At 39.3% G+C, this 16,156-nt stretch overlaps 1 protein-coding gene across 1 annotated transcript; it reads right to left on the bottom strand.

Annotated features, from left to right (window-relative positions):
• Position 1: 1 nt before the first annotated feature.
• pah (phenylalanine hydroxylase) lies at positions 2 to 16,156 on the bottom strand. The gene is made up of 13 exons (XM_044344067.1): positions 15,822 to 16,156; positions 14,407 to 14,529; positions 8,546 to 8,726; positions 6,213 to 6,301; positions 5,654 to 5,721; positions 4,140 to 4,336; positions 3,673 to 3,808; positions 3,489 to 3,558; positions 3,252 to 3,308; positions 2,449 to 2,544; positions 1,764 to 1,897; positions 1,532 to 1,647; positions 2 to 580 (listed from the first exon to the last, which is right to left on the bottom strand). The coding sequence occupies exons 1-13, from the start codon at positions 15,885 to 15,887 to the stop codon at positions 537 to 539; spliced, it is 1,377 nt and encodes a 458-aa protein (XP_044200002.1). The 5' UTR covers positions 15,888 to 16,156; the 3' UTR covers positions 2 to 536.

Here is a 16,156-nt window from a genome sequence, read left to right as displayed (position 1 = left end):
GGAGAATTATCTATTTATTTGTTTCATTAAAACATTTCATGCATATACAAAATATTTAATTTAGCCAAGCGAAATGAAAGCTATAGAGACAAAAATATCTCTAAAATGCATAGAAAAAATGGAAAAAGAAAGTTTTGCATTATATTAAGAAGCAAAATTAAATGTTCACATATTGGGTTTTAAATTCATTAAAATCACAGAGGAGATGTTGATTGACAAAACCCTCTTGTTTCAGAGAAAGCATATTATAATAACAAATATTGACAGCGAAATTTTTGGCTGTTGACGCCACAAACTCCTTATTATCGTCCATAAGTAACAGGCTACATGCCACTAAAATACATAGACAATGTTTCCTACTAATTGGATTACAGTAATATTGTCATTATTTGACTTGTATATTTGTTTTAATATAAAGAAAGCTAATTTGCAAGCATGCTAAGCATAAATGCAACAAACCAGCAGCTTAATAAATGAAGGACAGTTTCAATGAAGAGAAGAAGAGATTCTCTGAGCGCTTCGGCTCGGACGATACGTCACTCCAGCTTCCGCAGGGCTTCGCACAGTTTCCCCATTTCACCTGAAATAAAAGGAAAAATGTCAAATTGTAAAAAGGAAATCACACTATAGCGTGATGTGAATGTAATGTGTAATCCCTAAAATCAGTGTCTAGATGATCAAAACGACTAATAAAACATTCATACTATATATATATTGACATTTCTATAATTGTTTTTTCTTGTGAATAACTGGATAATATTGCCTCTTATAAATCATTCAAAATAAAACTATTATTCACTGATATAAGGAGCACCTACCCCATCAGAAGAAATAATTACACTTTTATTAAATATAATAAGGCTGAAACTACAACGATTATTTTCATGATTAATCCTCAAATATCTTGTTTTGTGCTGACCAACAGTCCAAAACCTAAAGATATTCAGTTTGCTGTCATGGAGGACTAAAGAAACCAGAAAATATTCACATTTGAGAAGTTGAAATCAAAGAAGTTCAGTATTTTTTTCTTAAAAAAAGACTAAAATCATTAATCGATCATCAAAACAGTTGCAGATTAATTTTCCATCGATCAACTAAGCGATTAATCAACTAATCGTTGCAGCTCTAAAATATCATATTAGACTTATTAAGCTTTAGGGAAAACAACCTGTGGCGTTACACACACACACCAAATACCACATATTTGGTGTGTGTAGTATTTGGTGTAGTAACAAGATGTGTCAGGATCAGGTGACAGATTGATCGATCACATCGTACATCTGCTTCATAGAGAAACTTCTGAGTTTTTAGTTTAAATTTTGAAAAAACAAACGGCCCAATCAGTCACAATCAGGTTGTGTTACCACCACAGCTAACCAGTTTCCTGGGGAAAACCTCTTTTGTTGACCTAATTGTAACCTATAAACAACCAATCATGACGGTGTCACAGGAAGACACTGCTTCATTTTAGGTTGGGAACCAAAGCTTTAGATAATGAGTGAAAATAACTGATGTAGGGGTTGATATTTACTATTGATGCTGTCTGCCAGGTTGCTGAGCTGCTGAGTGCTATCCAGCACTTCAATACTCTGGGTGTAGGGGTTGTAGCGCACTGTGAAAGGTCTGGGAATAGTGGCTGCAAATTTCCTGTAGACAGAGAAAGACATCAGAGTTCAACAGGTTTTGCATGTAGCCTGAACTTCCTGTATATAAATGCACTGCAGGAGAAAAAGGAAAGCTTAAAATCAGACATCATTTCATACCTCACTTTCTCTTTGGCATCCTCAAAGCTCTCAGCAACAAAGTAAACAGGCTGGTACTCTGTGATTGGGTATTTCTGGAGGCTGGTCTTATCTGGGTCGAAAGGCTGGAGCTTGGGCTCGTCTGTCAAGCAGTACTAGAAGAAAAAAGTGTAGAAATGAGATATTTAATAAACTGTACAGGTTTCGATTTCTCAATGAGTCTCTGTGTTTCCGTCGCGTCGTCAGTAAACAGGAAGTGCAGCATGATTCAAGGTGCGGCTTTTCTGCTGATGTGAGGATCTGCAGAGTGCACATCCTCTCCTGACAGCGGCTGATGTAACTTATGACCTGGATAACGCGCCCGCTGTTCATCCTCTCTCTGCCCACACTTACCCAGTGAACCACTTTACCCACAACCCCGCTGGGCAGGCAAGCCGAGGCCGCCGTTCCGACTCCCCCAGTGACACATTAAACCCGAATCTGAGTGGACCACTAACCCACTGCCTGCACCGCTGTGGTTGTGCAACAAGGCGAATGTGTTATAACAACAGATGGGGAGTCAGCAGGAGGTAAGGCGAAAAGCAAAACATTTATCTCGCAGCTGCGGGGGGTCCATGTTTACTGAAACTGACGTACAGGTTGCTTTCTTGCAGCTTATGACTCTAACAATTGTGTCACCCCCCCCTTCCCCCCTCCTCCTCCTTACCTGCAGCTCTCCAAACGATGAAAGCAAGCCAGCTCCATAAGCTTTGATCTCTGAGCCCTGCTTACACAGGCCAAACTCCACTGTGAACCAGTAGACCTGAGGACAGACATGAGGTTCATAAAATATGATTTATACACCGAACCCAGGCAACGATTCAGTAAACACAGAAAAGCAAGGCTCTATGGTTATTCAACAGGCTCCTCTGGAATCCAGAAACCCAATACTTGAGAAGATTTAAAGGATCAGTTCACCCAAATTACAAAAAAACACATAGTTTTGGTTTTTATTTGACGCGGTTTGAAAATATCCATCATATATTTCTTTTGCTGCACAATACAATAGAAATGATGCTCAAAGCATTGACATTAATGGATAATCCGCAGACCTCAGTGTCAACAGTTTTCATGGTGAATATTTCTTTGTTTCCAATGGAAACTGTTCACAGTGTGCATGGCGGCAGAAATCTCAGAGACACGTGTCTCAGAACCTGTGCAAATGAAACCAAAACTATCTCCATAGCACAGCTACATGAGAAGATCTGTTTTTTTTTGTGATTTGGGTAACCTGACCCCAAAAATGAAATATTAAACATCACACAAAGTCTATCATTCAGGAATGGAAAAGTTCAGAAGCACCTGTTTCAGTCTTATTTAAGTGAAAAACACACCCGACTTAAATTAGTGCAACAAGGATGAAATCATAAATGAACGCAGCCTACATCAATACAATCTACCAGAATTAGAAGCTGCCAAATGCTGATTAGTTCATCTAATATTAATATTTCTTTTGTACACGGTACTCACAGTAGCAAGTTTCTCAATGTACTCATCAGGGGCACCGAGGGAAGCGAGACCAATTTCCTATTCAGGAGATAAAAAGATCACTTAATTGATGCTTTATTGCAGCAGCAGCAGCACAAAAACAGATCTTAGAGGTAACAGGATATATAATTAGAAAGATATTGTATATACACACAGTATATAATAAGCAAATTAAGCTATATTTAATAGATTTTTGGCTATGATAAGATGCTTATTTACCTGTGAGAACTGGGCAAAACTGGGGTCAGCAAACAGAGGAACGTGACCCAGCAGCTCATGGCAGATATCCCTATAATAGAAATACAATTTAAACTCTCTTTTTCTTTAATATTATTATTATTATTATATTATATACAGTGTTTCTCCATCTTTCAACGGTTGAGGATGGACTCTCGACACTCACGGCTCAGGTGTGTACGTGGGCTTGGAGCTGTGGCGAATGTACTGCGTGGAATGGAAGACACGGAAGGCGAGCCCGGCCAGGAAATCCCGAGACGAGAGAAGACCGGCCACCGGGCGAAGCCGGAAGCCCGTGCACGCTGCAGCGGAGGAGCGGAGAGATGAAGGAGGAGGATGAGTGTTTGGTTGTGTTGAATAAGAGCAGTTAGTGAGAGGAGAGAGGGAGGGAGGAAGAGGAAGTTGGGCATTTGAGCAGGACCTACTTCCCACATTCACATTATTAACTGTATGACTCAGTCAATAAGAGAATGACTAATAATGACAATAATATATTTTAATTTTAACAAGTAAATAAGGCAGACAAGTAAAGATAAAAATCACAGGATCATTCCGAGTCAGAGTCGAGGCAGCACACATGACAGATGAAGATGACAGGTGACGAAGATGACAGGTGATGAAGACAGGACTTACACTGCAGGAAGCGGGAGACGTCCTCCAGCTGGGGGACGTTGTCCTGCCTGTAGCCGCAGTATTTCTCCAGCAGGGGGAAGACCCGGTTGTGCTCGCGGCAGGCGTGACTCGGGTACAGAGTCTTCAGCTCCTTGAACACCGTCCCCCATGTGACCTTTTCCTCCTCTGTGTACTCCACTCTGGGGATGATTTGGCCACTGGGACAAAGACACAAGGGTTTTAATAGTTATAAACTGTTATATATATTTAAAAGTGAAGCATGGCGGGATGTAAATAGACAAAACACAGGAAAATGAAGAAAAGACAGGCATGCAGCACGTTTTATGGAGGGACTGTCATATTTGTCTATGACCTTGTTCCTTCAGTTGGACATGTTTGCAGAATGATGTATGTGCAGAGTTTGACACTAGAGGCCTTTTTTAACATTCATCTTTTAAAGGAGGAAAGTTTCTCTGTGCTCACTGAAAATCTGAGTTTAAAGCGTTTACCATGTTTTGTGACATCACAGCCAGTTGTGGTCCAGTATGCAACTTTCACAAATATGATGAAGCCTCCAGCGCACAAACACTGAGACTGGACTTTACAGTGAAACAGGAGACAGCTTGTGTCCAGCAGTTAAACAAATATTCATAGATTCTTTATTTTCAATGGGGGAGAAGGAGTAGATGTCAATTTATGGATTTTGAACAAGGTTACTGAACATTTTTTGTGGAAAAAACTTGTCAGACACTTTTTATTGTCCCCAGCTGAGGATTTTCACACGTCTTAAAACATGTCTGGAGAGGATCTTTTAGCCTTCAGAATAATTTAAAGCATTCTGGCCCACAAAAATCTCAGTTTTTTTTGTACAATCCGCATTTTTTCCATATCTATAAACCCTCTACAGACTTTTTCCTGTAGGTCTGTATGTCAACAGCAACCCTCGGTTTATATACAGTATCAGTATTTTTTTTATAATGGCTCAACAAAATCTATTTCATTGTTTTGGTAATTTGTTCACACTATAAAAGTTGCCACAATAAGTCTTTTTGCTTCTACACTACACACCCTAATCACATAATATCCTAATATTCCTAAACTTCACAGAGTAATGAACACATTTAAGTTGTCGGTTTAGTATTTTATTCTATTTTTTTTAAATTATTCGGTTGTTTCGGTTGTGTGACCACATTTCCCCAATGATGATGGACCACATCAGCACAGTTGAACTCCATTATTTGTCAGTATTAGACAGCTACAGTATGTAAATGTGAACCACCTCAGTGGGCATTTTTACTGGGCTTGATGCTCTTTGTAGTGCCTGTGAATAATACTTCTTAATTATACACACAAAGACCAGGGGCCCTTTAAATCCACCAGCGGCTCCCTATAATTTGTCCTTATTTGTTTACGATCATTTTAAAGGCAAAGCAGGGAAATAAATCAGCTGCTCGATTATAAAAAAAAAAAATCTTTCCTCCATAACTTTTCTCCAAGCTTGAAAAACAAAAAGAAACATTTTTAAGAGTAGTTACTGTCTGTAGTTGTAGGCGATGTCGGCAAACTCCTTCCTGCGGGCCCTGTAGACTGGATCTGTGAAGCCCTGGACACACACACACACACACACACACACACACAAAGGAAAGCCATGTTAGATCTCATGATCGGAGCCGAGCCACTCACAACTAAATCAAAGAGAGGAAATCCTCTGCTAAGGCTAAACCCTGTGGCCTTTGACAGCATTATGCACTCCGTCTCTAATAAGAGCACGCAAATACATATTCAAATGAAGCCTTTGTAGAGTGTTTTTCAGCTTATGATGAATACATTTCGCTTTAATGGCGGTGGCAAAAGGGAGCAATTATCTATAATTATAGGGGCTCAATTAAAGCAATGACATCAATTTTGTGTGTCTAGATAGTTTCCATTAGAATAGACGGCAGAGTGCGGCCTGTCATCTCCGCAGGCCTGTCTTTCATAAGACATGTGGGCGTGAGTGGACATGTATTCACACAAATTCACACACAAACACACACACACACACGCAGAGGCAGGATGTCGCAAACAGACAGTGATGGATGAGTCAGTCCTTACTGGGTGATCAGCATCCAGCTCGGAGCCATAACTGAGGATCTGGTTGGCAAAACGGTCCAAGTCCTGGATGTCATTAGGGAACCATGGCACTGGAAGATAATAACAGTTATTCAATGTCAGTAATTTATGTTTTTATTCAACTTGTATTTATTCGGGTCAAATCAATTAAATATTCATTCTAGGATACTCACTGTTAGAAAAAAGTGTAACTGGCATATGTTTGATTAGGATGTAATCAATCATTTTTCAAGCACAGGAAGTGAAGATTTGCAGCTTTTCTCAATTTTATATCTTTGTAAATTGAATCATTTTTCATCTTGAACTCTCATTTTTCTGACATTTTACAAAGAAAAAACCCCAGATATTATATATAATTATACTGAATATTGTATAATTCTGGACTGATATAAATTAGAATAAATTGATATTGATGATGATGGTGAAGACGATGTTTTGCCTATAGGATTTTTTCTTTTCGTTGCCGTGGCATTTTGACACTCAGCAGAACAGGACACAAAGAGCATCTGCTTGTTCATACAGATTTATGACACTCAAAAACACTGGGGCCCGATCATTAATCTACATTTGTGCCGTGTGGTCCAGCCCGAGGGCCCGGGAAGACAATAGGCCCCTGCCAGGCTCCTCGATAAACAGGCCGTCTCCAAAACAGGCCATAAATATCCCATCGTCCACTTGACCCTGACCAGTAGACCAGCGTCTTTGCCGAGGTCAGAGGAGGATCCATGGTGGCCCTGTCTGTCTCAGCCCGCCGTGACCTTGGCATGTTCTCGCTGCCTGTGTTAGTCTGGGACTGAGACACAGAGCTCCTCTGTTCCTGACAGGCCTGTTGGTCCTCAGTAGCTAAACTAATGTCATTCTGGAAACAACTAATAAAGGGGTCTAGATGAGGGCGATGGACCATCAGTCTTATCTGCGACGCTGGCTGTCTATTACCAAGTCTGGCTGGGGCGGTTCATAAAACGCCACCCAACACTGTGCTCACTTGATAAATGGACCATTTCAGCTGTGTTAGTCTCAATTTAATCTTATTTAAAAATATATATAAATCACTGACATAAGCTCGGGTGCGGTTAACCAAAGTCACGTATCAAATCCCCAAGTCGATTAGATATTTTCTTTTTTATTTTCATTTGAATTGTCTTGTACATCCACAGGGGTTTTGTCTTGTGCAACACAATAATCGGTGACTTACTTACTTATGATAAATGAGATCAGATGAGTCCTGAATGTTGTTTTATTTTATTATTTAAAAAATATTTCCAAGATTCGACAGGTTTTATACACGCAGGAGTTGTTTTACGCGGCTTTGTGTCCTCACAGTTGGACTACAACGATGATGGTCTTTTAAACAGGAGTAAAACCAGAGATCAGTCAACAGACTTCAACTAGTAACAGCTGCAGCATCACTACACTTGCTACAAATTTGTTTTAGGATTGATTTAAAAATTTTATTGATTACTTTAAGTATTTTAACTAAGGCTTCAGGCTCTAGATTCAGAGTTGCCCAAACAATAACCTGCTGGCTGTTCCTGTGTCTGGATTTGAGACTGGAGGGTATCGTGCCTTTGCTGTAAGGGCTCCTTTTTCCTTAAACTAATTTCTATTTATGTCTTTTATGTGACGCTTTTATATTCTTATTACGTTTTACAGGCTGCACGTTGTATATTTTTATCTTGTGTGTCAGTAAAGCACATTGTAACCTTGGTGTTTACTGCTGTTAGGGCTGCAACTAATTTTCATTACTCTGACGATTATTTTCTTGATTAATTAATTAGTTGTTTAGTCTATAAAATGTCAGAAAAAAGTGAAAAATGTTGATCACTGCTCACTGATCAGCTTATTGTCATAAAAGACTAAAGAAACCAGAAAATAGTCACATTTGAGAAGCTTGAATCAGAGAATCTTTAAAAAAAATGACTCAAAATGATTAATTGATAATTGAAATAGTCGCCAATTAATTTTCTGTTGATTCTTGTAACAGTTTTTATTATTATTTGTTGTGTGTGAAGCACTTTGAAACATTGGTTTTCAAAGATGCTATGCAAATAAACTTAATTATTATTATTATTATATTTATTTTAAGAGTTTTTGTTTGATTTGTGCTCCTCATATAGTGATAAAAACTGCAAGATCACATGTAGGATCAGCTTATTCTCTATCAGTTTTCATATGATGATCAGTGGCATCCAGTTCTAAACTCTCCCACCATATATATTATCAACATTTATACATATTTTTATCATGTTGAGGATTCATTGCTTTGTTGTTCACTGTACATCCTCCTCACTGCGCTTGTGCACACACTCCCTCACCTGTGTCCTTCTGTTTGTTGCGTGACAGCTCATGCACGTGGCCGCTGATCTGTGTGCGCAGGCCGTCGATGACCTCATCCAAGGCCTGGGAGCAGCTGGAGTCCACGCTGATGAAGAACTCATATTGGTCTTTCATCCGCGCCGGACGGGACTCAATGTGCGTCAGGTTGATGCCCTTGTCCTGCAGTTTACAGAAACACAGGACTTTGGTGAGACCTGGGTTGATCTTTGTTGGTGTTTTAAAGAGTGTTTATTTAGCTGTTTAGCTTGTCCATCTCTGAGAAAGAAATCCATTTTATTTAAAAAAAAGATTGCATAAAAGATAAACACTTTTGTGACAAACAACAGAAAATGTGTTTGCTCTATCAGGCTACGGCACTGCCTTCGTTCGACCACTAGATGGAGTCGTGTGGTCACTAAAGCGATGGCTATTTATCAGACTTTGTGGAGTCCACCGTGACCTCGGGGGTCAGAGCTGCCTTGAACTCTCTCTCTGAAAACTGACACTCAGCCAGCCAACTGGACACACATAATAAAAGCATTCAGGACACACTGTAGAGGTTTAGTTCAACATCGTCAAATACATTTCTTATTCTATAGCACGAACATAAGAAGACCTTTGGGATGTTTCCAGATTCTTTTTTTTTTTTAGACACAACGGCGCTGGATTACGCTGGAAGGCATGACTATCCTTAAGTGGCAATTAGGTTCAAAAAATGTGTTTTTGTTTTGTGTAACTTTGGGGAGGGAGAGGGAGTATGTTGTTCTCTCTTTACTATAGGCCAAGTGAAGAGGAGGGCGTGAGTAGGGGCCTCCCGTTTTCTCCCATCTGGATCCTATTCTGTCTATCACAGTAAGGGCCATATGTGGGCTTGCATCCCCCAGGAGTCACTGTAGAAATGAGTTTACCTGGAACGAGTCCAGGTTGGCATTTAAAAGAACGAATGAACTCTTTCTCTGTGATGTGCTGTGTGTCACTGTCAGCAGATTCACTGTAGCCTGATGCGTATGTCAAAGGTGATAAATAATATTTTGCAACTCAAATTTTCAATTATTCAACTTAATTCACATAATTATTCCCCACAAGTTCAAGGGTAAGATATATTTTCAAGAAAAACATTTATACAACCTATACTGAATATATTATGTATATGGGACACTCATGAAGTGAGTCCACATAAAGGCTATTATGCATTATTGACTTTTAAATCTACACTAATCACAAAGTAGTCTAGATACAGAGAATTATAAGAGATTTTTAAGCTTTAAAGAATTGAAATATGGCTTGTGCAAAAGTGGTTTCACTTCAATATGTGCTTGATGCCCTTTTCATATTTTGTTTGTGCACTGCAACAATAAACTGGAACGATTAAGCTGCAGAATTATAATGTTTCAATCTAAGTACATTTCTACAGTCAAGTAAGATAAATATTAGGTCACTTGATCAGCTTTGGAACCAAATATGTGGCCCCTGTCCTTAGAAAAAAGCTCAGAAAGCTCAGTGATGTTGCCGTGTACAAAGAGAAATATTTCTGCATGTGTGTTATCGGTGACCTAGTCCAGCTTAACATAGTCATGACTAAATCCTAAAGCAGCTGGATGCAGGGGTCGTTTTATCAGATTTCTGTACCCTTCCGAGCTCTCCCTCTGCTTTATAGCAGGTGATATAGCCCCTCTGTCACCCTGACTGAGGTGCAAGGTCAAGGTCGCTCCATGGATCTGATTCGTCACATGAAAACCACGCTGCCATGTCACATGCGCCGGAGTCTCAAGCGGATAAACAATGTGGCGGTCTCAGAAAGGACTTTCATAATGAAATATGGAGATTAGACACTCACACGAGATGAAAATGAGCACATGATAGATGCTCGGCTAAACGTTAGCACATGGCTCCACAGAGCAGTCGTTTTCAATTTGACAGAAAAAAAAAATGAGGGAGAAGTGCAGTGCGTTCTCTTTAAAGCTGTGTTTTTCAGACTATCAGCACTGATGTAGTCTGAGGGGAATCAACATATGTTACATTGGAGTAAGGGAGGGGTGTGTCGATGGTTTGGGGGTCATTTGGTCTGTTTTACAGACAGGCTGGAAAGAGGAGAGGAGGAGGAGGAGGAGGAGGAGGAGGGGGTGGAGCAGGGGGAGGATCTGAAAAATGCGAGCTCATAGGTTCAAAGAGGATCCTGATGTTTACTGCTGCATTTGCAGAGCAGCATTTGGCTCATATTTGGTATTAATCAGACTCAACACGCCCACATCTACCCCCAAGAAAAGAATTTCCCGCAATATGTTTTTTCTTTAATTTAAACCATCTTGCATTTTGGGATGTTTTGCATGTTTTTTGGACCGTTTCCAGCGCAATATTCGGGAGGCACACTTTGTGTTTTGCCTGCAAGAAGAGCAAACTCGAACCTTGATATGACATCGATGTTGAAGATCAAACAATGGAGGTGCTGCCAATCAGTGTTTGCTTCGAGCCTTCGAGCCTTCATCCAGTCACGTACACACAGGTGGTTCAGATCGATAAGAGAATAAAAAGTGGCATGTTGACCTTCTTGTGTATTCGTATCCTTCGCTAAATTATTGCAACAATACAGCAAACACTGTAAAAATACTCTATGAAAAGTATAAATCCTGCATCTGAAATCATGCTTTGGTAAAATTATTCAAGTTTTATTAGAAAAATGTAATAAAGTATCAAAAATTTAAGTGCTTGTTATACTAAATGGTCACTTTCAAGGTTATTTTATTATACTGGATCATTATTACTGATGTGTTACTACATAACATATTAGTATTGCTCTGCTTCTGAAAACAGTTGTACAATGTCTTTTGTGGCTCTGCAGGAAGCTTTCCAAATTGAAAAATAACCCTGATGATATCATGGTGTCAAGGCTTAAATCTAAAGTTGACCGTGCTTTTGCCATCAGGGCCCCTCGGCTTTGGAACGACCTGCCTGAGGAGATAAGGCTCGCAGAATCAGTGACTTCTTTTAAATCACGTCTTAAAACCCATTTTTACAGACTTGCTTTTATTTTATGTTGTCTTTCGAGCATCTTTGTATTGTCTTTTAATCTTTTTATCATCTCTCTATTGTTTTTTTGTGTTGTGTCTTTGCTTTGCATTGTACTACTTTTGCTTTGTCTGTCAAAGCACTTTGTAAACTGTGTTTTTAAAGGTGCTATATAAATAAAGTTATTATTATTATTATTATTGTTATTATTATTATTATTATTATTATTATTATTATTATTATTATTATTATTATTATGGTGTTATAAAGTGGAGGTCATGGGGTTTGAAAGAAGTAGGCGTTTAGGATGCGTTTAAAGGCGAGTGTGTAGGATTTAGTAGCATCTAGCGGTGAGGTTGCAGATTACAACCAACTGAATACCCCTCCCCTCCCCTTCCAAGCACGTAGCAGAATTTACAGTGGCCACGAAACTCGCAAAAATGTGAGAGGCCCTCTCTAGAGCCAGTGTTTGGTTTGTCCATTCTGGGCTACTGTAGAAACATGGCGGTGCAACATGGTGGGCTCTGTGGAAGAGGAACCGCTCCCTATGTCGATATAAGGGCTCATTCTAAGGTAACGAAAACACAACGATTCTTATTTTCAGGTGATTATACACTAATTAACTTATGAATATTATATTCCATTTCTGTCAGTATTTCTGCCACCAGATCCTCCTAAATATTACACACTGGTCCTTTAATACAAGACACTATTGAGTTGCATTATGGGAAACACAGGATCCAGTAGCTTTTTGGAGCTTAACCCATACTAGGGACTATAAGTCAGGATATCTTGGCCATTGCAGCTTTGATTTTTAACCGTTTTGTTTTCAATCTTTCTCTTGTGAGCCCCCCAAATTCATGAAGTCTATCCCTGAAATGTTCAGGAACATTTCCTGCATGGACTCATATGTGAATGGGAGCAGGGATGGATATTCAGGAAAATCTGCACCACCAATTTCCCACCTCAAGACCTGATAACATTTCAGGAAAAATGCTGGTACGGCCGTGTTATGAATAAAAGCAGTAACATTGCAGGGACAAGCACGTAAAGGGTTACGTCCGTCTGACGAAAGACACTTTCAGGACTTTCAAGACGACGTACTGCGAGTTGGAACTTTCTCATATTACGGCTAAACCGTACACTAAAGTATGTTTCTGGAAACATTTGATTTTAGAAGCAGGCAATGCAGTAACATAATCTCGGTTCATATTTGATCAAGTCAGCCTAGTTTGAAAGTATGATCTGAGTTATGTGAGTTTTGCCTTCTTCTTCTGTTGAGTTTTATGGCGGTTGGCATCCATAAGTGTTGCATTACCGCCATCTGCTGGACTCTACCTTGCTCCATCTATTCCAGCATTGCCATGGCATGTGTGAATAGCGCAAAACGAAAATGCTCCTGAGTGCAGCTGCATGTGTGAATAGTGAAAATCACTAGCAGTGTCTGAAAGGTTATCCCAGTAATTTACCAGGAACTATGTGTGAAAGAGGCTTAATACTGTAGCTGGTTATGGTGGACTAATTTTATTTCTATTTTATATAATATTGGGTAGTTTAGTCTATAGCAGTGTATTAATATGTTTTGCACATAAAATTCAAAAGTTCAATACTTGAGTGAGTACACTTAGTTCTTACCCAAATCTGCAAACTACCAGTGGTCGATCAGTTCACTATCAGTGGGACAGAGGATCATTTTCGTGGAGGCTGAGTCACATTCAGTCCAATGTTTGAGTATTTCATTATTGTAGGAACATTGGAGGTGGGTTTGTGGATCAAAGAACCACCAGTCTTGTTTGCACATGACTGATAGACAAACATCTGAGATAAGCTCCGTTTGTTTAATTTCTTTTTCCGAAGGGAGAGAGATGAGCACAAGAACTGGAACAAAACAACTACAGATAATCATACGTATGCTTTTTTCTGACTAAAGCGGTTAGAATTAAATGGTGTAACTATTTGAAATGATGTAATGAACACTGTAATATATTAGTACCTCAAGGAAATGTAATTAAATGTTCTGTTTGTGTAGCTTGTTTTGTTTAATGTTAATCAGTAACTTTACGGACGTGAATGACCTGAAAAAGCTTGATGGTCAATTCTGTTTGGATCAGACCATTATTCTTTTACACATTCAGGCTTTTTACACTCTTTTAAAGTCCCCGTTCACTCAAAAAAATTAAGTTTTTCTTATTGTTACTTAACATGGATGTTTTGAGCTTCACTGTGCAGAGTTTGACACTAGAAGATTGTTTTCACATTCATCTCATGAAAGTGTGTTCACCTTAAATCTGCACATACGAGCGGCATTTCATGACGTCACAACTAGTTTGGAGCCAATCATGATCCAATATGCATCTTACGAAAGTGTGATGTGGAAACTTGAAGCCTCCTTTTTTTAAACCATATCAAACACAAATTATCTTGTGGATTCTTATGATTAAATAAAACATTATAAAACTGACCTTTAAAACAATGGAGATCAGGTGATGTAAAGTCTTTCTTAGCGACTGGGAGAGTGAGTTTTAACCACACCATGAAGAGATTAGTTTTACCCAAACTAGGCCACACCACTCAAACACTTAATAAACATTCCTCCGTCCTCTGGTTGGTTGTTAAATGCAGGAGTAACTGCTAGTAATTTTGCCCTCATCACTTGGGGGTCAAGCCAAACCAGGTTTTCATGTTCTTAGAGGAGGAATAGCTCTTCTAATGATGCCAGTTTTACAGTATGTTCGCCGCGGGGGTGACTAATGACAGATAATTAAGAGTCTTATCACGTAATAAGCTGGATTCGAGGGATAAGAGTGAAGGGGTGACATGTATGTGTGCTCTCCAGTGGAGAAAATGGATTTACCTCAAAGAGCCGCAGGGCCTTGGCTAAAGCTCCGACCTCCTCCTTCAGCGAGAAGATGCAAGAGATCACTTCAGACTTCTTGTTGGTCTCCTCCTCCAGATACATGGAGCCCCTTCGCCTCCGCTGAAAAGAAACAATCCAGTCACAGTCATAACTCGGTGCATAAATGTGGAGTTGTGCAGAAATTTATGGAGTTTGTGATTTGGACTTTATGTTTTACAAAAGTGGAATTGTCAGGGGAGCAGCTAATACTACTGGTACTGTAGAATTCAGACATGACAGAGAAGAACGGATATTAAATGCAGTTATTGCCCGAAACAAAACCGACATTTTTATAGTCATCATCTTGATCTCCTTATGATCACTGGGATGAAAAGCATGTGTTTTTAACCATAAATCTGGCAGCGTAACTCTACCAAACCCATACTAAGCTTTCAAAACACCACAGCAAGATACACAGATATGCAGGAACGATGATTCCTGATGTCAGTTCTTGATATTTCTGTTTGATTTGGTGTTTTGATGTTATTTGAGTGTCTGTGTTTAATCACAGCCATATGTAGGAGAAAAAAAAAGAGCATGAAATCTAGTTGAAACCATGACATCCGACATTCTCTGATCTTACGCAGTCACACCTTTAACCTTTCGTCTCTGACCCCTGCAGTAACGCTGTCAGGGCCACATGCTCCTTAACAAATAGAAGAAAAAAAAAAAAAAAAAAAGGACAAAAACACATCCAGTATTTCATCTGCAGGTGCGTCAGAGGAAAGCAAAATATCTTACAGATGAGGAAATTCCTGCACAGTCCAGATTTAACATTTTAGTTCATATTCATTAGATTTTTTTTCTTCCACTGAGCAAAAACAGAATTTAAAGAGGAAGAGTATGCAGGAATTCCTTCTCTGTAAAACCACAGAGGTTTAGTGAGTAAAAAGGTCTATGCACGAGCCTTTTCTATTGATCATTTGTCCTTTTTTTTTTCACCTGAAGCATTTTCTTTAAAAAGTTTGAAACGTATTTGGAGAAGATTTTGCAGGAACTTGTCATATTAACCACGTATACTATTAGCTATTGTCCATTTTTCAGTAACATCAGCTGTTTTTTTTTACTCTATTCACTGAGAGACCTTTTGCAATTCCTATCTTTGTCTCCTGTTGTACCTGGAATATTCCAGTTATCACTGACTGTTTCACTGTTGTTGCATTAAAAAAAAGATTTGAATTAGTAGATTAAATATTACATGCAACAACTTGCTTTTTTCATCTTAAAGTAATCATATGCTGACAAAAAGAACATAGAAAAGAAGGATAAGTTGATGCATTTGCTCCTGGAAATAAAGAAGTGGTGATAAAACCAAATGCAAGGCACTTTTAAAGTCATTTAACAGATACTATAACATGTCAAGAATCAGATACCGTTGTGCCTGGTTCTTGGTCTGCATCTGGGTAGGTTCCATTGATTTTCTTATACGCTGCGTCCATCCTCTGTTCTTCAGGTAAACAGTGTGTCTGGGTTTGATGCTGAGCTTTGAGCTTCAGTGGAGTCTGTCTGGGGCACCTCTCCTTTTTAACGCCGGGCCACGTGACACCACACCCCCCTCTGCATCGGTATGTCACGGGACGGTTGTTGTGAAACAGAATTACAATGGCACATGTGGTTCTTGTTGTCCACCGCTGGGTACGCGGGCTTTGCGTTTTAAGTTTTTTTGAGCTATCACCGCTGCTGCTGCCAAGAAGCCCGTGAGCGTGTG

This window comes from Thunnus albacares, chromosome 23 (assembly GCF_914725855.1).
Source record: "Thunnus albacares chromosome 23, fThuAlb1.1, whole genome shotgun sequence".
Taxonomy (NCBI): Eukaryota; Metazoa; Chordata; class Actinopteri; order Scombriformes; family Scombridae; genus Thunnus; species Thunnus albacares.
This window is presented reverse-complemented; position numbering and strand designations above follow the sequence as displayed.

Excerpts from the sequence above, each read along its gene's own strand:
- pah (XM_044344067.1), bottom strand. The coding sequence starts at position 15,887 with ATGGACGCAGCGTATAAGAAAATCAATGGAACCTACCCAGATGCAGAC. Across the intron at positions 1,648-1,763 it reads GATGCCAAAGAGAAAGTGAG|GAAATTTGCAGCCACTATTC; the intron begins GTATGAAATGAT and ends CTCTGTCTACAG. Across the intron at positions 581-1,531 it reads CCTGGCAGACAGCATCAATA|GTGAAATGGGGAAACTGTGC; the intron begins GTAAATATCAAC and ends CTTTTATTTCAG.